Source organism: Ovis aries, chromosome 20 (genome assembly GCF_016772045.2).
Source record: "Ovis aries strain OAR_USU_Benz2616 breed Rambouillet chromosome 20, ARS-UI_Ramb_v3.0, whole genome shotgun sequence".
In the NCBI taxonomy this organism is placed as follows: Eukaryota; Metazoa; Chordata; class Mammalia; order Artiodactyla; family Bovidae; genus Ovis; species Ovis aries.
Window position 1 is genome coordinate 39,139,383 of NC_056073.1, and position 22,396 is coordinate 39,161,778.

Below are 22,396 nucleotides of genomic sequence, written 5' to 3' on the forward strand. Positions count from 1 at the left end.
GGTTCTTTACCAACTGAGCCACCAGGGAAGCTTATCTTTATGCTTATCATTTCCTAATTTATAAATCTGGATGTGACCCTTCAAAAACATAGCTGGTGATTTCTGCTTTACAATGCCCAAAGCAGAGAAGTCTGACAAGAGCTGACCAAACCCTCAAAGCGGATTCCAGAAGAATACGTGGAACACAATCTAACTGCTCAAGTGACCCAGCTCTTTTGCATAAATTGTCTTCATCAGTAGCTTTAATGATGAGTTTGGCCTTTTTTTGCTATTTCTCTGTGGACCAAATCTGGGATTCCCAGATTGTTTTTTCTTCTTGCCTGCCAGCCGTGGCAGCTTGAAAATACAATTTATCATAAAAAAGGAAAGATAAAATTAAATTTTCTATGGGAAAAATTTCCAGAGTTAAAGATAGCAGAGTATATCCATCAAAGACACACACTACAGATAGCCAGCAATTGTAAGACCAAGAGTGATATGGAGCTTGAATTATCTGGACAATGACTTCATTCGGTCAGAAAAGCCTAGGTCTGAGCTATCACTGCATCAAAGTTTTTGTTTTGCTTTTGGATTTTAGGGTCATACAGAAGTAACTGTATTTCTTAGGTTATCCGTACTTGGTAAATGGCAGAAGTTGGGGTGGGAGCTGAGGCAAAATGAAAGCTGTTATGAAGATGACTTAAGGGACCTCCCTGGCGGTCCAGTGGTTAAGACTTCACCTTCCAGTGCAGAGGGTGCAGGCTCTATCCCTGGTCAGGGAACTAGGGTCCCATATATCTCGTGGCCAAAACACCAAAACATGAAACAGAAGCAATATTGTAACAGACTCAACACAGACTTTGAAAATGGTCCACATCAAAAAAAAAAAAATCTTAAAAAAAAAGATGATTTATGTTTGGCTCTGTATTATTTGTAAATCATCTTTTTCTAAAGATGTTTTTTCAATATGGGCTATTTTCAAACTCTTTACTGAATTTGTTACAATATTGCTTCTGTTTGTTTCATGCTTTGGTTTTTTTGGTCACGAGATATGATTTACATTTGACTCTGTATTATTTGCGTCCCAGGTAGTGCAGTGATAAATAATCTGCCTCCCAATGCAGAAGACTCAAAGACACTTGGCTTCAATCCCTGGTTCGGGAAGATCCACTGGAGAAGGAATGGCAACCCACTCCAGTATTCTTGCCTGGAAGATTCCATGGACAGAAGGAGCCTGGCGGGCTACAGTCCATGGGGTCGCAAAGAGTCAGACACGACTGAGAATGCACACACTGTATTATTTACATTATTTACTTAGAAAAAGTAAATGGAAGCATCAACATCTCCTGAGGTTTACAGCTGAGGCACACTAAGATACAGTAACTTTTGTCTCAATTTCAGTTCTAAATTTCACGGGAAATGTCTGGGAAAGCGTCTGTGATTAGCTCTGCTTAAATCAACGATGCAAGCTGGACCATAAGTCTGGGCTTAGCTCTAGGTTATATTCTATGAAGGGCTTGTTTTACCTTTAAGAGACAATCTGTACCTTTCCTCCATCTCTTCATAAGAAAAGCTTTTGCTTAATCTAATATTAGCTTGTATTTCCTGAGTTTATACCAACTGGGGACTAGGAGCATGCAGATGGCAAGAGACAGGGACAGGTGAGGGAAGGCATTTGCCGCTTCCTATAAGAAATGGCAAGAACTGGCTCCTTGGAAAAACCCTGATGCTGGGAAAGACTGAAGGCAGGAGGAGAAGGGCATGACGGAGGATGAGATGGACGGCATCACCAACTTGATGAACGTGAGTGTGAGCAAGCTCTGGGAATTGGTGATGGACAGGGAAGCCTGGCATGCTGCAGTTCTTTTAGGGTTGCAAAGAGTCAAATACGACTGAGAGGCTGAACTGATTGATATGAAAAGGCACTGTCGATTTCCATTGCCATCGCTTGATAAAAGAAATAGAGGAATAGTATTTACATGGCTCTTAAACAATGAACACAATATGTAGTTAGTGGAATAACCCTCTGGAAATTTCACTGTGAAGAAATATTACTGTGTGGCCTGGTGTGCTGTAGTTCATGGGGTCGCAAAGAGTCAGACATGACTGAGCGACTGAACTGAACTGAAGGCCCTGTACTAGTCACTGCTGCAGATCTCAGGCAGAGTGGAGAAGAACGATGCTTTCAAAGAGCTCTCTTGGAGGAGAGAGAAGATATGTCTGTGCTCCCCGACAACAGGAACCTGGCTCTTAGCCTTCGCGTCTCTGCTCAGCCTGTGCCTTTGTTTGGAAGGCTCTCACCCAATTTACTATCTGGAAAATTCTTATAAAAAAATTAATTGCAATTCCAATTAAAAAAAATCTTCAAGGCTCAACTCAAAGTTCTCTTCTTTTTGTAGGCTTTCTGGAACTCTTCTAAGAGGAAGTTTTCTGTTTCCCTATTGCAAGGACCTGTTAGGAATACCCTTATTAAAATACTTCACATTAAAAGTGAAATTATTTGTCTGTGAGTTCAGGTTTGGTCATCTCTTGAGCCAGAGCTCTGAAAAACCACTCATTATTCATCTTAATGTCATCAGTAATGCGCCCAGTGCCTGAAACATGGTAGGTGCTTCATAAATATTTACTAAAGTGAACAAGTAACTGCTTTATAAGGTAGTAAGCGATGAACAACATAAAAGAAGTACAGATTTTAAGAAGTACTAAAGAAGTTCTGTTCCAGCTAGGAAGGGCAAAGTGATAAGCGGGGGTAGGTCAGAGAGGGAAGACCATTCGAAACAGACCCTGAAAGATAGTTGGGTCAGATTTGACAGAGGGAAGCAAGAGGAAGGGGATTCCAGGAGAAGGGTACACGAGCACTGTCATTACAATGAACAAATGCAACCGAATTGTCACTAATCACCCAAGAACTTACAGATCCACTGAAGCACTGCCTTTCAAAGCACTAGCTTCTGAGGCGCCACACTTGTTGGATGAAACTACCAGTACTCAAAACTTCATTTTAGGATTGCCTTCAGACCGTTTGCAGAAACACACACACATACCAAATAATCACTTATGCCTTTGTTTTCTGCTCCTTTTGACCAAAGAGTATTACCCGAATTAACCCCTCTCCGAAGACGGTCTCAATAGCTTTTGCTCATTTGAAAAAGATAAAATTCACTTGTAAAGAAGGAAAAATTGCTACCACTTAGTATCCCAAGAAGGATGGGCCAAAAACTTCATCTGCCATTGTCTTTCTCCTTGGAGGTGGGGAAGGACAAGGAGGTGGATAAAGCCATTCAGCCCTGGCAGCAATTATTAGAAGTAGAGGCATTCCCCTGGGAGTGAAGGCTAAGAGGCTGGACCCAGAGGTGTGGCACCACAGGGGTGAATGAGAACTGGGGGGGGGGCAGTGAGAGGGGGTATTGTATAATAGCTTGCTCTAGGATGGGACTGAAAGCCAAGTTCACTCAAAGTCTCCTCCTATCCAGGCACCCCCTAGCTCTGCTCCAGGAAGCACTTCTGCCTGCACCTTTAAGCCACAACCTCCTGACTGTGAAGGGCTGGAGGACAGAGTAGTCAACAGGACACCCTCAATTACACCACTACCTTCAACATTAACATCTTAAAGAACCTGAAATGCACACATCTTAATTACAATATTCCCGAGGTGATGATTTCAATAAATTGAGAACATTTATTAACTTGCTGGCCCCAGGGTTTACAGAGTTTGAATTCTTGGTTATGAAAAAGTCCTAGTTAATAAAATAATCTTCATCATTAAATTAGGCAGTTTCAAAAGTCACTACTGGGTTGATTTAGGGACATAAAGATTTAAATACTCTAAAAATATTTATGCATTCTGATTGACTAACAAAACTCAAAGGTATTTATGAGATAATAAAAATAGTCCTAAATATAAAAAGCTTGCATACAGCTTCATAGTACAGCTAACTCTAAACTGCTGTTTATGAAATTGTAGATATTTTATTTCTGACTTACACTTCTGCTAAAGATACAGTGAAGGTAAAAATAAAATCCATGAATAATCCCCAAATTTCAAAAGGCAGAGATTGAAGCTATAAGCAATAATCCTTCAAATCAGACACCTGGTCTATAAATAATGAAGAGATCATTACACAAAGTCTTTTTTCCATCCTTACCCTCCCCCAGCTGTCACAGTCGACAGGCCAGCCTATTGTTCTTAGAGCTTTAGACCCTGGACTCTTAGCTCTCCTGCTCTTTCTCTGTTTCTTTGATTGATTTATTCCATTCTCTAAGTCACAGTGTATCATAGGGTTTTATCCTTCATCATATTCTCTTTTTTTCTGTCTTCTCTTGGAAATTTTAAATTATCCTCTCTAAGTCTCCCCTTTCACTGAATTTCAAACCTGCATTTTACCTGCCTGCTTCACCTCCCCATAGAGATGGACGTCTCACCTGTGTCTCAAATGCAACATGGTGAAAACTCAGGTGAATATTTTTCTTGCTCTCAAAGTACTTAGTTCATGTCCTACGGCCATGTGCTGCATTCTCTGCTAAGAACTGCCCTTTCCTTTACTGTCAATTAGGGAACTCCTACTCATCCTTCAGGACCCAAATCAGTATACCTGAAACTAATATAATATTATAAGTCAACTACACTTCAATGAAAACAGAACAGAAAAACAACCACAACAACCCCCCCCACCCCCGGCCAAAGAAACAAAACACAAGACGCAAATCAAATGTAGCCCTCTGTTGCCCTGTCTAGCCACCAAGAAGTCTAATTAACAAGGTTTACGTCCAACACGGGCTTTCCAGGTGACGCTAGTGGTAAAGAATCTGCCTGCTAATTCAGGAGATGTGGGAGACTCCGGTTTGATCCCTGGGTTGGGGAGATCCCTGGAGGAGAGCATGGCAACCCACTCCAGTATTCTTGCCTGGAGAATCCCCATGGACAGAGAAGCCTGGTGGGCTTCTCTGACCCTACAATCCATAGGGTCACAAAGAGCTGGATATGACTGAAGTGACTTAGCACACACACACACACACACTTGGCAATCTAGAGGTTAAGACTTCACCTTCCAATGCAGGGAGTATGGGTTCTCCAGGCAAGAAGACTGGAGTTGGTTGCCATGACCCAGGGGAGTCCCATAATTTCTGCAGGCTCTTTCAAGCTGAACTCAGAGCCCTTTACAACCTAACTGCATTATCAGTGCATTTAGAGTTCCTTTGTTAGTCAGTTCAGTTCAGCTGCTCAGTTGTGTCTGACTCCTTGCAATCCCATGGACTGTAGCACACGAGGTTTTCTGATTCATCACCGACTCCCGGAGCTTGCTCAAACTCATGTCCATTGAGTCGGTGATGCCATCCAACCATTTCATCCTCTGTCATCCCCTTCTCCTCCTGCCTTCAATCTTTCCCAGAATCCGGGTCTTTTCTAGTGAGTCAGTTCTTCGAATCAGGTGGCCAAAGTATTGGAGCTTCAGCTTCAGCATCAGTCCTCCAATGAATATTCAGGACTGATTTCCTTTAGGATAGACTGGCTTGATCTCCTTGCAGTCCAAGGGACTCTCAAGAGTCTTCTCCAGCACCACAGTTCAAAAGCATTAATTCTTCGGTGCTCAGCTTTCTTTATGGTCCAACTCTCATATCCATACATGACTATTGGAAAAACCATAGCTTTGGTTAGACGGACCTTTGTCGGCAAAGTAATGTCTCTGCTTTTTAATATACTGTCTAGGCTGGTCACAGTTTTTCTTTCAAGGAGCAAGTGTCTTTTAATTTCATGGCTGCAGTCACCATCTGCAGTGATTTTGAAGCCCAAGAAAATAAAGTCTCTCACTGTTTTCATTCTATTTGCCATGAAGTGATGGGACCAGGTGCCATGATCTTAGTTTTCTGAATGTTGAATTTTTTTAAGCCAACTTTTTCACTCTCTTCTCTTACTTTCATCAAGAAGCTCTTCAGTTCCTCTTTGCTTTCTGCCATAAGGATAGTGTCATCTGCATATCTGACATTATTGATATTTCTCCCAGCAATCTTGATTCCAGCTTGTGCTTTATCCAGCCCAGCATTTTTCATGATGTACTCTGCATATAAGTTAAATAAGCAGGATGACAATATATAGCCTTGACATACTCCTTTCCCAATTTGGAACCAGTCTGTTGTTCCATGTCCAATTCTAACTGTTACTTCTTGACCTGCATACATATTTCTCACAAGGCAGGTAAGGTGGTCTGGTATTCCTATCTCTTGAAGAATTTTCCACAGTCTGTTGTGATCCACACAATCAAAGGTTTTGGCATAGTCAATGAAGCAGAAGTAGATGTCTTTCTGGAATTCTCTTGCTTTTTCTATGATCCACTGGATGCTAGCAATCTGATCTCTAGTTCCTCTGCCTTTTCTAAATCTAGCTTGAATATCTGGAAGTTCTCGGTTCATATACTGTTGAAGCCTGGCTTGGAGAATTTTGAGCATTACTTTACTAGTGCGTGAGATGAGTGCAATTGTGTGCTGGTTTGCGCATTCTTTGGCATTGCCTTTCTTTGGGATTGAAGTGAAAACTGACCTTTTCCAGTCCTGTGGCCACTGCTGAGTTTTCCAAATTTGCTGGCATATTGAGTGTAGCACTTTCACAGCCTCATCTTTTAGGATTTGAAATAGCTCAGCTGGAATTCCATCACCTCGACTAGTTGTGGTCATAGTGACACTTCCTAAGGCCCACTTCACTTCACACTCCAGGATGTCTGGCTCTAGGTGAGTGATCACACCATTGTGGTTATCTGGGTCATTAAGATCTTTTTTGTATAGTTCTTCTGTGTATTCTTGCCACCTCTTCTTAATATCTTCTGTTAGGTCCATACTGCTTCTGTCCTTATTGTGCCTATCTTTGCATGAAATGTTCCCTTGGCATCTCTAATTTTCAGTCAAGAACACACCTAACTCTTTTTGAGCAGTCTAGATCTCTTCCACAGGAGAATGAAAGGAACTGGCTACCCAAAGCCCCCCAAAGGAGCTAAAAACCCAGGAGTAATTACCACACTGGTAGTCAGGGAGACCAGAGAGAGCCTCTCTCCATAGACCCGTAGAGGAAATCAATGAGCTTGTGGTCCAGACAAACAACACACTGGCTGAGATATCACCTATTTACTTTGATTATTAAACCTAAGGCACAGATTTGGTATGAGTTCTAAATGAAAATTTTGATATAAAAGATTGAGGACAATTTTTGCTTGTAAAAATCAAGAAGAAACCAGGGAGGCCAGAAGACTTGAAAATTTACGAGACATACATATTTAATGATGTGCTACAGACTCTGCATTATTTATGAGTCAGGCTACCCTCTGGCTGTGTTTTAATTTGATCACCAGCTAACTGTTAAACTTTTGCTCTGTTAATGGACATCTGGCCTTTACACTGAGAAATAGGCTGAAAAGAAATATCTACCTGGAGGAAAAGAAGTGATTATAGAGTATCCTGAAAAATCAAACCCCACCATGTCTAATTGTGCCCACTGCCGGTGATTTCATTCACTGGAGGGGAGGTTAGGATGGTTGACACCTGGTGTACTGGGTAGACTTTACTATTTCTTTCTTTTTTATTTAGATTTTTTCCAATGTGGACCATTTCTAAAGTCTTCATTGAATTTGCTACAATATTGCTGCTGTTTTATGTTTTGTTTTTTGGCCATGAGGCCTGTGAGAGCATAGCTCCCTGATTTAGTGATTGGACCCACAGCCCCCGCAATGGAAGGTGAAGTCTTAACCACTGGACTGCCAGTCGAAGTCCCTGAGGATAGGTTTTAAAGATCCACATTATTAACAGAAAGAATTAAATCACCACAACACCATACACATTCATCTATGTGTAGTTTCATTCTATTCTATAAATAATTATACCCTGGCTGTTCTCAAAACTAATTTGGAAAGACACACAAGAGGACAAAAATATGTCAACAAATTTCACACCAGAAAGTTAAGAAAACAACCATGCTGTATCCTATTCATAGAATTCCTTTCATGACCTTTTCCTGGCTAGATCTACAGAGAACAGAATAAAAGTTGGAATGCTGATCTGGACAATTCATGGAAAGAATCAGTTATTTTGGTCATTATAAGTGGAAAGATTAGGTCTCCCTTCTTTTAGCTTAAGTTATCTGGTTTGCAGGAACTGCCAACCAATATTACAAATCTGACCAACTGCAAGGGATAATATATAACAGTGTCTCTTTGGGGTTCCTGCCCAAAGATCAATTTATTCAACAAAGTGTGTTTGAAACCCAGTGCTGAGACTAAATGAATATGGAGAAAGAGTTCCCAATAATTAAACTAACTGAAAACCGCAGGTCGTTTCTGGTGTAGAGTCTTTCCAGTCCACGGTCATGTGAAGAAACGCTTATAGAACGAGAAGATTCCATTTACCACAGTAAATGTAACAAGAAATTCCAGATACATGACTAAACAGCTGTGTCTTCCCCTCAAACACACCCATCCCGACGCCAACACACTCGTGCGCACACACATGGGCCTGCTCTCCAATCACCGTCCCGAAAGATCGCTGGCCTCAAAGATTTATATTTCGTGGGACAACTGAAAGGAGCAACAGTTGCCTGGCACAGCTGCAGTCTGAACGCAAAGGCTGGATGGTGGGAGCAGTATGTTCAGTTCCAACTGTTAACTCAAGGGAAAGATTTCTCAGAGTAATGCACGCTTGGAAACTCAGCCCAGAGCAGCATGTTGTTGGTCACTGAAACCCCACAGAGCTCAAATCTCAAGGGCCAATCTGAAAACAGGAGAAACAGGCGGTTCCTCAAAATACTTGAGATGTTCATAACCATAAGCCTTTCAACTTTGCCCATTGAGATGGAATGGATTCCTTAAAATTTCTGAATATTGTAGTGTCAATGAAGGCCAACACCTCACCTTTCTGTAATCTCTCTGATCCTTATCGTTTTAGAAATACATACTTTTTGCAGAGTTGTGATCAGTGGGCAAATAAATGAAATTATTTTTATTCATTTTTTCCTCCCAAAGACTATTTTATCAGATAATTCTAATAGCCTTTTCCTTCTTCTTTGCAAGAATGCTGTGATACTCAGAGAATGAACTCATGGCTGGTGACCAGGGAGGAAGGGTGGAGGAAAGAGATAGGCTGGGAGTTTGGTATTGACACATACACACTGCTACATTTAAAACAGATAACTGAAAAAGATAAACAATAAAAATAAAAAGAATGTTGTGATACTGGCTATAATTGTTTATGATTTACTTGTCTGGTAAGTCACCAGGCCATAGTAAATGAGAAGAAATTAGTTTGATCTATGCTAGGGATTATGTTTTAGAATCTTTTATGTGGTTTTTAATAATTTAGATTTAAAATTAAAAACTATAATTCTTATAATATAGTTTGTAATAGTTTTTTTAACCTCAACTTTTCAGTTCAGTTCAGTCACTCAGTCGTGTCTGACTCTTTGCCATCCCATGAACTGCAGCACACCAGGCGTCCCTGTCCATCACCAACTCCCGGAGTTCACCCAAACCCATGTCCATCGAGTTGGTGATGCCATCCAACCATCTCATCCTCTGTCGTCCCCTTCTCCTCCTGCCCTCAATCTTTCCCAGCATCAGGGTCTTTTCTTCACATCAGGGTCAGCTCTTCACATCAGGTGGCCAAAGTATTGGAGTTTCAGCTTTAACATCAGTCCTTCCAAAGAACAGCCAGGACTGATCTCCTTTCGGATGGACTGGTTGGATTTCCTTGCAGTCCAAGAGACTCTCAAGAGTCTTCTCCAACACCACAGTTTGAAAGCATCAATTCTTCGGTACTCAGCTTTCTTTATAGGCCAACTCTCACATCCATACATGACCACTGGAAAAACCACAGCCTTGACTAAACGGACCTTTGTTGGCAAAGTAATGTCCCTGCTTTTGAATATGCTATCTAGGTTGGTCATAACTTTCCTTCCAAGGAGTAAGCGTCTTTTAATTTCATGGCTGCAATCACCATCCGCAGTGATTTTGGAGCCCCCAAAAATAAAGTCTGACACTGTTTCTACTGTTTCCCCATCTATTTGCCATGAAGTGCTGGGACTGGATGCCATGATCTTTGTTTTCTGAATGTTGAGATTTAAGCCAACTTTTTCACTCTCCTCTTTCACTTTCATCAAGAGAGGCTTTTTAGTTCCTCTTCACTTTCTGCCATGAGGGTGGTGTCATCTGCATATCCGAGGTTATTGATATTTCTCCCGGCAATCTTGATTCCAGCTTGTGCTTCCTCCAGCCCAGTGTTTCTCATGATGTACTCTGCATAGAAGTTAAATAAGCAGTGGGATAATATACAGCCTTGACATACTCCTTTTCCTATTTAGAACCAGTTTGTTGTTCCATGTCCAGTTCTAACTGTTGCTTCCTGACCTGCATATAGGTTTCTCAGGAGGCAGGTCAGGTGGTCTGGTATTCCCATCTCTTTCAGAATTTTCCATAGTTTATTGTGATCCACACAGTTAAAGGCTTTGGCATAGTCAATAATGCAGAAAGAGATGTTTTTCTGGAACTCTCTTGCTTTTTCCATGATCCAGTGGATGTTGGCAATTTGATCTCTGGTTCCTCTGCCTTTTCTAAAACCAGCTTGAACATCTGGAAGTTCATGGTTCACGTATTGCTGAAGCTTGGCTTGGAAAATTTTGAGCATTACTTTAATAGCATGCGAGATGAGTGCAATTGTGCGGTAGTTTGAGCATTCTTTGACATTGCCTTTCTTTGGGATTGGAATGAAACTGACCTTTTCCAGTCCTGTGGCTGCTGCTGAGTTTTCCAAATTTGCTGGCATATTGAGTGCAGCACTTTCACAGCATCATCTTTCAGGATTTGAAATAGCTCAACTGGTATTCTATTACCTCCACTAGCTTTGTTCATAGTGATGCTTTCTAAGGCCCACTTGACTTCACATTCCAGGATGTCTGGCTCTAGTTGAGTGATCATACCATCGTGATTATCTGGGTCGTGAAGATCTTTTGTGTACAATTCTTCTGTGTATTCTTGCCACCTCTTCTTAATTTCTTCTGCTTCTGTTAGGTCCCTACCATTTCTGTCCTTTATTGTGCCCATGAGGGCAAAAATAATAGGAAATATATTTCTATACAATATCTTAATACTTGTTGAAAGATTTCGCACATATGATGTGATTGCTGAGCCAACATTCTCTTATATATTTTTTCCTCACTTTTAGTATCTGGTCAAAACTTTATCATACAACGTTTCCATGAAAGAAGTGAAGCAGCTGCTCTGCTTTATAACAGTTACCATTTTAAATAGAATTTGCCCATATCATAACTTATGCTCAATAAATAACAGCTGTCACTATTATTACGGCAATCCATGTCTCCTAATGTATGCTCTAAGGATTATATTTTATATAAACAAATAAACATTTAGATGTGAGAGTTGGACCGTAAAGACTGAGCACCAAAGAATTGATGCTTTTGAGCTGTGGTGTTGGAGAAGACTCGTGAGAGCCCCTTGGACTGCAAGGAAATCCAACCAGTCCATCCTAAAGGAGATCAGTCCTGGGTGTTCATTGGAAGGACTGATGTTGAAGCTGAAACTCCAATACTTTGGCCACCAGATACAAACAGCCAACTTATTGGAAAAGCCCTGATGCTGGAAAAGACTGAAGGCAGGATGAAAAGCTGGTTGGATTGCATCACTGAGTCAATGGACATGAATCTGAGCAAACTCCAAGACACAGGGACAGGGAAACCTGGCATTCTGCAGTCCATGGGGTTGCAAAGAGCTGGACATGACTGAGAGACTGAGCAACAACAAAATAAATATTTATGCTTATATAAATATAACATTCTGTTTTATAACATGTTCTTCAAATTGATCATGATGTCAATTTGTGGGTCTCAGCCAAGATTTTATTTAAAAAAAGAAAGTAAAACACAAAAGAAAATGTCTGAATGCATTCCAAGTGGTAAGACAAAGTATTCTGTGAAACTTTGTAGTATTGTAAGGAGGGGGATGTGTGTGTGTATCTAAAAGGTATTTCTTACTATGGGTTGCCTTTACAAGTTTAAGGCTCATTGTTACAAAGTATATATTTCTAAAGAACATAATGAAAATATAGGTATTTACTCTGGAACAAAGGAAAACAGCCACATTTATTTTTCTGTAATAGTCAATCCTTCTCTTTTATATTCAAAGCACAATTACTCAGTTTTTTATATTGCATTAGAGGTATTCAAACCATTTAAAAAGTAATTTTCCATTCATTTTCCATGAGCTCTATTAGCGAATTAATAGGCCAGCATTTGTTGACACAATTATTTTCCACAAATGGATTCTCATTCCTTTTCCATTTATCTTACTATGAAATAATAAGACATCCAAGGAATCTTGATATTTAGTTTTCTGTTCTCTCATGATGTCCTATCTCCATGGCAAACATGTGACAATTCCCTTTTATGACAAACTGATCTACAGCCAAATAGCATTTCATTGGAAATTATGAAAAATAATTCTAATTAATCTACACAAAGACCTACCTACCACATATACTCATCCATATTAAAACCCTTCAATGCTTTTTGAACTCTCTTCACAGAAATCATAATATCGTGGGCAGAAGAAAAATAACTAGTATGCAATATCTTGCATTTCTTATGGAGAAAACAGGCCAAGTAGAATATAAAAAGAAGCATCAGTCACTAGAGGTCAAGGGTTGGGGAACAAATACAGGAGTTCCATACTCCCTTGAAAAATCACAGACTCTGTCTTGGTATTAATCCTGTGCTACTGACATCAACATCCAGCACAAGGGTTAGTTGCTGGTTATGACTGTGGGGAGAGTGAGCATTCTACCTCCAAACTGAATTCACAAATGTGCCACTTCATCTTCTCAGCATTTATTCTGGTTAGACCATCCACTGTGACAACTGAAAGCTGTCTTTTTATTTCTTTTTCAAAAATAAAAAACATTATATATATACTCAGCCATTAAAAAGAATACATTTGAATCAGTTCTAATGAGATGGATGAAACTGGAGCCGATTATACAGAGTGAAGTAAGCCAGAAAGAAAAACACCAATATAGTATACTAACACATATATATGGAATTTAGAAAGATGGTAATGATAACCCTGTATGTGAGACAGCAAAAGAGACACAGATGTATAGAATGGACTTTTGGACTCTGAGGGAGAGGGAGAGGGTGGGATGATTCGGGAGCATGGCACTGAAACATGTATACTATCATGTAAGAAATGAATCACCAGTCTATGTTCGATACAGGATATAGGATGCTTGGGGCTGGTGCACAGGGATGATCCAATGAGATGATATGGGGTGGGAGGTGGGAGGGGGGTTCAGGATTGGGAACTCATGTACACCGTGGCTGATTCATGTCAATGTATGGCAAAACCAATACAGTATTGTAAAGTAAAATAAAGTAAAAATAAAAATTAAAAAATATATATTTATTATTTTTAATTTGCACCAGGCCTTAGTTGTAACATGTGGGATCTAATTCCCTGACCAGGGAATGAACCGGGGCCCCTTTCATTAGGAGTGCAGCGTCTTACCCACTGGACCACCACGGATGCCCCTAACATTCATTTCAAATGGAAGGAAGTTTCCACAGGAAGCCTTTTCATAACAAGTGCAGAGATTTTAAAGAGCAGGGAAGGTCTTAAGAGTCTCCTAAGTTACAATTGAGTTCAAACTATTTACTGAGTACCTACTCCATCCCAGGCACTATGTGAGGACCTGGAGACACAGATGTTTCCAATCCAGGGGGCGAGATCTAAAAACATAAATTTTTATAATTCTATATGCTACAGGCTATGCCTGAGGTATATTCAAGATGTGAAGGAAGCATAGCGGAAGATCACCAACCCAGATAGGGTGCCAATGGAGATCAGCAAAGTTCCTTAAAGAGGTGATGTTGGAACTCAGTCGTAGAGAAAAGAGTTCCCCAGGGAACCTGGGTCACAGAGCATGATATATGTTCATGCTAAGTTGATACAGTCATGTTCGACTCTTCGCGACCCTATGTCCAGCAGGGCTCCCCTGTCTATGGGATTCTCCAGGCAAATTCACTGGAGTGGGTTGCTGCACCCTCCTCCAGGGACCTTCCCAGTCCAGGGATTGAACCCATGTCTCTTATGTCTCCTGCATCAGCAGGCAGGTTCTTTACCACTGGTGCCACCTGGCAAGATCTAAAACTTGTGCGCTTTTGCATTGGCTGGGAATCGAACCAGGCCTCCCCCATGGCAGCTGAGAATTCTACCACTGAACCACTAATGCTTATACAATAGACATTCAGGACATTGCAAACAAGGTTAAACATGAGACTCGCAAAATCTGAAAAGCAGCAGTGTGATTTGGTTCAGTCTAAGCACTGCACGTGTTCAGAACTCTGCAGGTAGTTTGGTAGCACCGGATCAGTGAGAGCGGAAGGCGAGAGAGACAAGGTGAAAAGGGCAAATATCAAATCAGAATCTTCTGTGGGAATTCAAGCCGGAACAGACTCAGGATGGGGTTTTATCCTAGGACTAGGATACCATTCAAATCACTAGGATTGCCTAAGTATTGAAAAATACTACTTAGTAAACTTTAAAATGCCAAAAGGAAATTTAAAACATTAAAACATTATATTCAGAATTCTATCTATTTTAAAATCTTGTTTCCTTCAATTTTACCTACACAGTTTCTTAATAAACATGTCATCTTAGAGCTCATTAACTTTTGCACTCTATTACTTAACATTGACTGGTACATCTCATCACCTGTAATCACCATATCTGTTATTTTGATGGCTGCAGAGCATTCCACTACGTTCTTACCACTGACAACTCAACCATTTTCTTTTTGTCTGTCATACAGGCAGTTTCCAGACTTTCTTATGCCAACGCCATTTTTTATAAGCAGCTTCTACATGTATATTTTATCTTATGTTTTCCTTAAGGTATAGAATTTACCTTAAATTACCAGGCTACTGAAAATGAGTATCCTCATAACCTTTTGTTACCCGGGGGGAACAGGGCTGGGCACTTACTGTTTTGCTCCAAGTAAGGCCTGTGGTGTGGTGTTCCTTGATGTACGCTTGAAGCTCGCTCCAAATGTTCAGATATGACTTCACCCAATCCACATGGCGTAGATCACTTTGTCATAAAAGAGAGTGGAAGAGAGGGGAATTAGGATCTAAAATAAAAATTTAACAACACTGGAAGGCACATGGCAATCTAGTAACTAAAGCACCAAATGACTCTGGAACAATGGTCTTTCTAGTCCAGTAGCTGTGAACTGAGTCTGAAAAGAACCTCGAAAGGGTATGGTCCAGGTCTGCCCTGAGAGGAGCTGGGTACCCTGAGGTCTGGTGTGGAGCAGAGAGGCCCGCAGAGAGAGCATCCACTGAACCCAGTCAGTTCATTCTCGTGTCATCTCTCACGGGGAGATGAGCACGGAGGGGAGATCATTTCTTTCTGTACTGCTTCTAATGCAAAATGAAAAACAATGTGCTTTCAGGCAGGAGAATCTCTCAAAAGAAAAAAGGTCCTTTGGCTTTTTTTCTAATAATTTGTGGAATTATTCAATTGAAAGGGTAACCAAATTGGAGAATTCTGGACTGATAAGGAAAGTTGCTATAGTAAGAAAAATGATTTCCTACAAATAGGTAACACTCAATAGTTGTAAAGGGACAATCACTTAGATTACCTTAAGTTGATACTCATAATGACAATGAAAGCAAGGCAGGGCACGGCCAGTATTTTTACTCCTATTTTACTCAACCGAGAAGTGATAAAATACTTACCTTTTAAAACTAGATTAACATAGGATTGGGAGAACTGTTAGAAACATTAAACTTATGATATAAACAGGCAAAAATAGTTGCATTTCCTTTGGGTAATTTCCAACTACACATTTTTTTCTGCTTTGAATAAAGTAGTGGAAAATGAGAAAATGATGAAATCTGTTACCAAAAATTTAATCACAAACCTGGGTCATTAATCTGAAGACAATATCAGAAGGAAATCTCTATTACTTCGCCTTTGTCAATAATGACTTGTCTCTGGATATATTTTGCTTTCCTTGAAAAGTTCTAAGTACCATGAGCATGTTTAGAACTCCAGCGTATTAAGTCATGCCATTTAAGAGAAGGAAAATGGGGAACTGAACTCATAACTATCTGCCCCTCAAAAAGGAAAAATATGAGTGATTTTGTTCCACATTTTTAGATTTACTGACTACATTAATCAAATCTATGAAATATTTCATTGTCACTTCCTCTCAGTTTTACAGTCAAAACCCCAAATGCACATATTTATCTATTATATGGTCATTTAATTCATACATGTGCATATGTACATATATAAGCACAATACAGCCTGTAGGCATTCTAGAAAAAGCAGATGGCACATTCCATATACTTCTATTAAAAAGCTTAACACATGAAGTCCAAACCTGCACAGGCAAACTATTTTTCTTTTAGCTATTATAGTACCATTTTAACTTGAAGAAAGTTCTAGCTAAACGTGTAGTAAGGAATAACAACATGGTCCCTTTTAACCCAAAGGCAGACTCTGTGCTTAGTTGTGTCCTATTCTTTGCGACTCCATGGACTGTAGCCCACAAGACTCCTCTGTCTATGGGGATTCTCCAGGCAAGAGAATACTGGAGTGGGTAGCCTTTCCCTTTTCCAGGGGATCTTCCCAAATCAGGAACCAAACCCAGGTCTCCCACATTGTAGGTGTATTCTTTACCATCCGTGCCACCAGGGAAGCCAGTGTCTAAGAGACAACAAATTGAAGAGGACTTAACTATACTTCCAGAGCTGACAACTCAGCCTGAGTTCCATTTCCCCTGGAAGAAGGTATGGGAGGGATGAGTGACTTTTAGTGACTATGACTCAGAAAAGTCTTACCTCTAGAAAGTCAAAATAATTAACTTGTTCTTTTCATTTATTGACAAAAGAGCTGAGCAGCCAGTCAAGCCAGCTGAAAAGGCTGCACAGATGCAGAGTCCACTGCCCACAGCCCTTCTGTGTATACCACAAGGAAGCCTGCCTTTCTACTCCTCCACCCACGGCTTGTCTGTCAGGCAGGCAGCAGTCAGCCTGCCACACTGGTGATACCTCATCAATGAGTCCGCAACACCCCGCAGCCCTCACGGAGCCCACCCAAAGTGCAGGCACTGCCGTCTTGGGTGTGCACATAAATGGGTGTGAGTAAGCGGTTGTGGAGCATTCTGCGTTGTTCAGGTTGGCACTCCTGGAAGCTCCACGGTGACTTAGGACTGAATGCACTTCCGCAGCACACTACACAGTCTTCGGGTGGTCCATTAAGTTTAAATGGATTGTCCTTGATGCTGTCAGAAGTAGTTTTTCTACCTAATAGCTGATCAAGAGGAACAAATACTAGACTTTCTTTGTGTGTGCACAAAAAAGTGCAAACTCTTAACTCTCCTGGCTGTACGACACCTGGAGAGAATCACTCACACCATGGCCCCCAAGACACACTCAAGTAGGGACTGGGAGGGCAGGAGCTGAGATAAAAACAAAAATGGCTTCCAAGAGTGATGTGCAAAAAGGCAGAGGCTCAGGAGGTGGCTAAGGTGTCCTGAATAGGCAGGTACAGGTGTGTGTCTGTACACCCCAAGAAGGGACTAGGTAAAGAGGTCTTTTATGTTAATGCTGACATACTTTTGCAACTTCAACTTGTTCTTTCCTGAACTGCTATTTTTATGTGGGCAGATTGTCTTGCATTTCTGATGCCTGTTCTCATTCATACTGCACAGTTCTATAATCTCTAACACAAAGTGGCAACATTTGGAGTTGTATCACTGGGCACTCAACCACAGTTCTATGGGTGCAGGGAGTCTGTTACTGAGTATCAGAGCTTAAGGGAAGCTTCCTTAGGGTGGAAGAGACCTCAGGAGGGAAAAAGGTGTGTGGAAGTCAGAAGTCTCTAGAGCTGCTCTTCCTAGAAGAGCTAACACAGAATAACTAAACTCTATGAGAGGAGGAGAGTACTGTGGTTGCTTTTTGCCTTATTCTGTTTAGCATAATAGCTTTCCTGGGATATAACTCATATCCTAGGCAATTCATCCATTCAAGGCATACAATTCAATAGCTCAGTTTGAACTGTGCAATCATTACCACAGTCAGTTTTAAAACATTTTCATCACACCCCAAAGAAACCCAATACTCATTAGCAGTTACTCCACGTTTCTACCCAATTTCCCCAGCCCTAGACAACGGCTAATCTACTTTCTGTCTTTATGGATTTGCCAATTCTGGAACTTTATATAAATGGAATACAATATGTGGTCTTTTGTGTCTGACTTCTTTCATTCAACATAATGTTTTCAAGGCTCATCCATCAGTTCAGTTCAGTTCAGTTCAGTCACTCAGTCGTGTCCGACTCTTTGGGACTCCATGAATCGCAGCACGCCAGGCCTCCCTGTTCATCACTAACTCCCGGAGTTCACTTAGACTCACCTGCATCGAGTCAGTGATGCCATCCAGCCATCTCATCCTCTGTCATCCCCTTCTCCTGCCCCCAATCCCTCCCAGCATCAGAGTCTTCTCCAATGAGTCAACTCTTCGCATGAGGTGGCCAAAGCACTGGAGTTTCACCTTCAGCATCATATCTTCCAAAGAACATCCAGGACTGATCTCCTTTACAACGGACTGGTTGGATCTCCTTGCAGTCCAAGGGACTCTCAACAGTCTTCTCCAACACCACAGTTCAAAGCATCAATTCTTCGGCACTCAGCTTTCTTCACAGTCCAACTCTCACATCCATACATGACTACTGGAAAAACCATAGCCTTGACTAGATGGACCTTTGTTGGCAAAGTAATGTCTCTGATTTTGAATATGCCATCTAGATGGTCATAACTTTCCTTCTAAGGAGTAAGCGCCTTTTAATTTCATGGCTGCAGTCACCATCTGTAGTGATTCTGGAGCCCCAAAAAATTAACTCTGACACTGTTTCTACTGTTTCCCCATCTATTTGCCATGAAGTGATGGGACCAGATGCCATGATCTTAGTTTTCTGAATGTTGACCTTTAAGCCAACTTTTTCACTCTCCTCTTTTACTTTCATCAAGTGGCTTTTTAGTTCCTCTTTACTTTCTGCCATAAGGGTGGTGTCATCTGCATATCTGAGGTGATTGATATTTCTCCTGGCAATCTTGATTCCACCTTGTGCTTCTTCCAGCCCAGTGTTTCTCATGATGTACTCTGCATATAAGTTAAATAAGCAGGGTGACAATATACAGCCTTGACATACTCCTTTTCCTATCTGGAACCAGTTTGTTGTTCCATGTCCAGTTCTAACTGTTGCTTCCTGACCTGCATACAGGTTTCTCAAGAGGCAGGTCAGGTGGTCTGGTATTCCCATCTCTTAAAGAATTTTCCACAGTTTATGACATGGGGAGGGAGGTGGGAGGGGGGTTCAGGATTGGGAACTCATGTATACCCGTGGCTGATCCATGTCAATGTATGGCAAAACCAATACAGTATTGTAAAGCAAAATAAAGTAAAAATAAAAATAAAAAAAAAAAAAGAATTTTCCACAGCTTATTGTGATCCACACAGTCAAGGGCTTTGGCACAGTCAATAAAGCAGAAATAGATGTTTTTCTGGAAGTCTCTTGCTTTTTCCATGATCCAGTGGATGTTGGCAATTTGATCTCTGGTTCCTCTGCCTTTTCTAAAACCAGCTTGAACATTTGGAAGTTCATGGTTCACGTATTGTTGAAGCCTGGCTTGGAGAATTTTGAGCATTACTTTACTAGCATGTGAGATGAGTGCACTTGTGTGGTAGTTTGAGCATTCTTCGGCATTGCCTTTCTTTGGAATTGGAATGAAAACTGACCTTTTCCAGTCCTGTGGCCGCTGCTGAGTTTTCCAAATTTGCTGGCATAGTGAGTGCAGCACTTTCACAGCATCATCTTTCAGGATTTGAAACAGCTCTACTGGTATTCCATCACCTCCACTAGCTTTGTTCATAGTGATACTTTCTAAGGCCCACTTGACTTCACATCCCAGGATGTCTGGCTCTAGGTGAGCGATCACCCCATCGTGATTATCTGGGTCGTGAAGATCTTTTGTGTACAATTCTTCTGTATATTCTTGCCACCTCTTCTTAATATCTTCTGCTTCTTTTTATGTCCATACCATTTCTGTCCTTTATCAAGCCCATCTTTGCATGAAATGTTCCCTTGGTATCTCTAATTTTCTTGAAGAGATCTCTAGTCTTTCCCATTCTGTTCTTTTCCTCTATTTCTTTGCATTGATTGCTGAGGAAGGCTTTCTTATCTCTTCTTGCTATTCTTTGGAGGTCTACATTCAGATGCTTATATCTTTCCTTTTCTCCTTTGCTTTTCATTTCTCTTCTTTTCACAGCTATTTGTAAGGCCTCCCCAGACAGTCGTTTTGCTTTTTTACTTTTACTACTTAATTTTTTAAATGGCTGAATAATATAACCTTGTACGGATATACATTTTACTTATCTATTCAGCAGCTGATGGACGTCTGGATTGTTTCCACATTTTGCCAACCATAAATGATGCTGCTACGAAATCAGGTACACGCCTTCGTGTGGACCTATGCTTTCATTTCTTTTGGAAATACATCTAGGAGTGGGATTGCTGAGTGTGGCTTTTTTTTTTCTTTTTTAGTAACAAATGTATTGGTATGTATTTCTTTTTTTTTAATTATTTACTTACTTATTTTGGCCATGCCAGGTCTTAACTGTGGCGTGTGGGATCTAGTTCCCTGACCAGGGATTGAGTCTGGGCCTCCTACACTGGGAGCACAGAATTTTAGCCACTGGACCACCAGGGAAACCCCAGTTGATATTTCTTTATATTTGTCCTTGTTCAGTCCCATTTCCAATTCTAGCCCCAGTCTGAGGCTCTCTAGGACCTGTTATTTGTGCTGGAGACTGCATGTCCTTTTAAGCTCACTCTCCAGGCAAAACCTGCTGACTCAGCCTTATCTGTAAACTTTCAACAGCTCTCTGAATGGCGGCTGTTCTTACTGATATCTCTGTCCACCTAACTCATTTCATCTGAATGCAAGCTCTGGTCTCCCTCTCATTGACCTAGTTTATTGTCTCATTTCATTTCTGTTCCTCACTTCTAGTTCCTTTCCTGAAACTCCCTATCTTCTCTCTGCTCATTCACCAACTCTATTTTGATCAATGGGCTTCCCTGGTGGCTCAGACGGTAAAAGAATCTACCTCCAATGCAGGAGACCAGGGTTCGATCCCTTGGTTGGGAAGATCCCCTGGAGGAGGAAATGGCAACTCACTCCAGTATTCTTGCTTCGAGAGTCTCATGGACAGAGGAGCCTGGCGGGCTACAGTCCATGAGGTTGCAAAGAGTCAGACACTACTGAGTGACTAACACTCACTCAAGTTTTGTCCATTTAGGGCTGGTCCATCACAAATCATCACAGACCTCTCCTTATGGTGGTGATAGGTAACAGAGTGACATGCATTCCTGTTGGGAGAGTTTATTCATTACCAGAGAACTGAGGCAAGACTTTCTAAAACACACATATTATCTGGATCATTGATTTCACTTTCTACTTTGCTTTACCTATACAGATGGGATTTTTCCTTAATGTTTATAGTCAATTAGCCTTTGAAAGGAATCAGTAATGAACTGCATGAAGTCTGGGGACAAATGTTTAACAAACAATCAATTGAAGATTTGGTCAGTAAAAGAAGGTACATACCTGTGTTTGTAGTCCTTTAAGACCCTGTTAGTGTAAAAGGTGGCCGCGTCGTTCATCTCCTTGACATAAGGACCGGGTTTTGGGGACTGAGAGAAGAGGGCCATCACCCAAGCATAGAAAGAAAAAAAATATAGGATAAGAAAGAAAATGCCTTAAAGAGGAAGAGAAGCAATGGAGATGTCAAGTGGAAAACTGGAGGCAAATTTTGCTCTGTAAGGATTGGTGAAACGCTTCCTGCATCTCAGAACACAAAGCCCTGGACTTCAAGTGGGGGTAAGAAAGAGCTGCTGTGTTCAGCCTGGAAGGAACCTTCCTTTCATGAAGGATGAAGGAGGTTGGAGGTGGCCACGAGCTCCCCCAAACGCTCCAAAAATGCGACGAGGCGCAGGGGCGACGTTCCAGCCGGACTCACCACGGCTATCCAGCCAAGGGCGGGAATGCTTTCACTGACGGCTGAGAGATGATTAAACATCGTACTCCCCCGGTTCCTCTCTCTGAAAGTCTGGATCTCCTGAATCTTTTCCGATATTGGTTTCAGAAGTGCAGCCACGTCGTTCTGTAAGCAAACATGGAGCACTGTTACTGAGGACAGACAGAAACGCAGTGCCTTCATTCACACTGACCTAAGCAGGAGGACTCAGCACTTGTCAGGGGCAACCCACTCCAGTACTCTTGCCTGGAAAATCCCATGGACGGAGGAGCC

The 22,396-nt window shown here is 41.2% G+C and overlaps 1 protein-coding gene across 1 annotated transcript in view; it reads right to left on the minus strand.

Annotated features, from left to right (window-relative positions):
• The window catches only part of CAP2 (cyclase associated actin cytoskeleton regulatory protein 2), a 147,337-nt gene that overhangs the window by 22,475 nt on the left and 102,466 nt on the right, over nucleotides 1-22,396 (minus strand). The window contains exons 5-7 of the mRNA XM_012101253.4: nucleotides 22,106-22,249; nucleotides 21,694-21,779; nucleotides 15,002-15,107 (exon numbers count right to left, since the gene is read on the minus strand). Coding sequence (XP_011956643.3) covers nucleotides 15,002-15,107; nucleotides 21,694-21,779; nucleotides 22,106-22,249 — 336 coding nt within the window. The remainder of the gene's footprint in view (nucleotides 1-15,001; nucleotides 15,108-21,693; nucleotides 21,780-22,105; nucleotides 22,250-22,396) is intronic.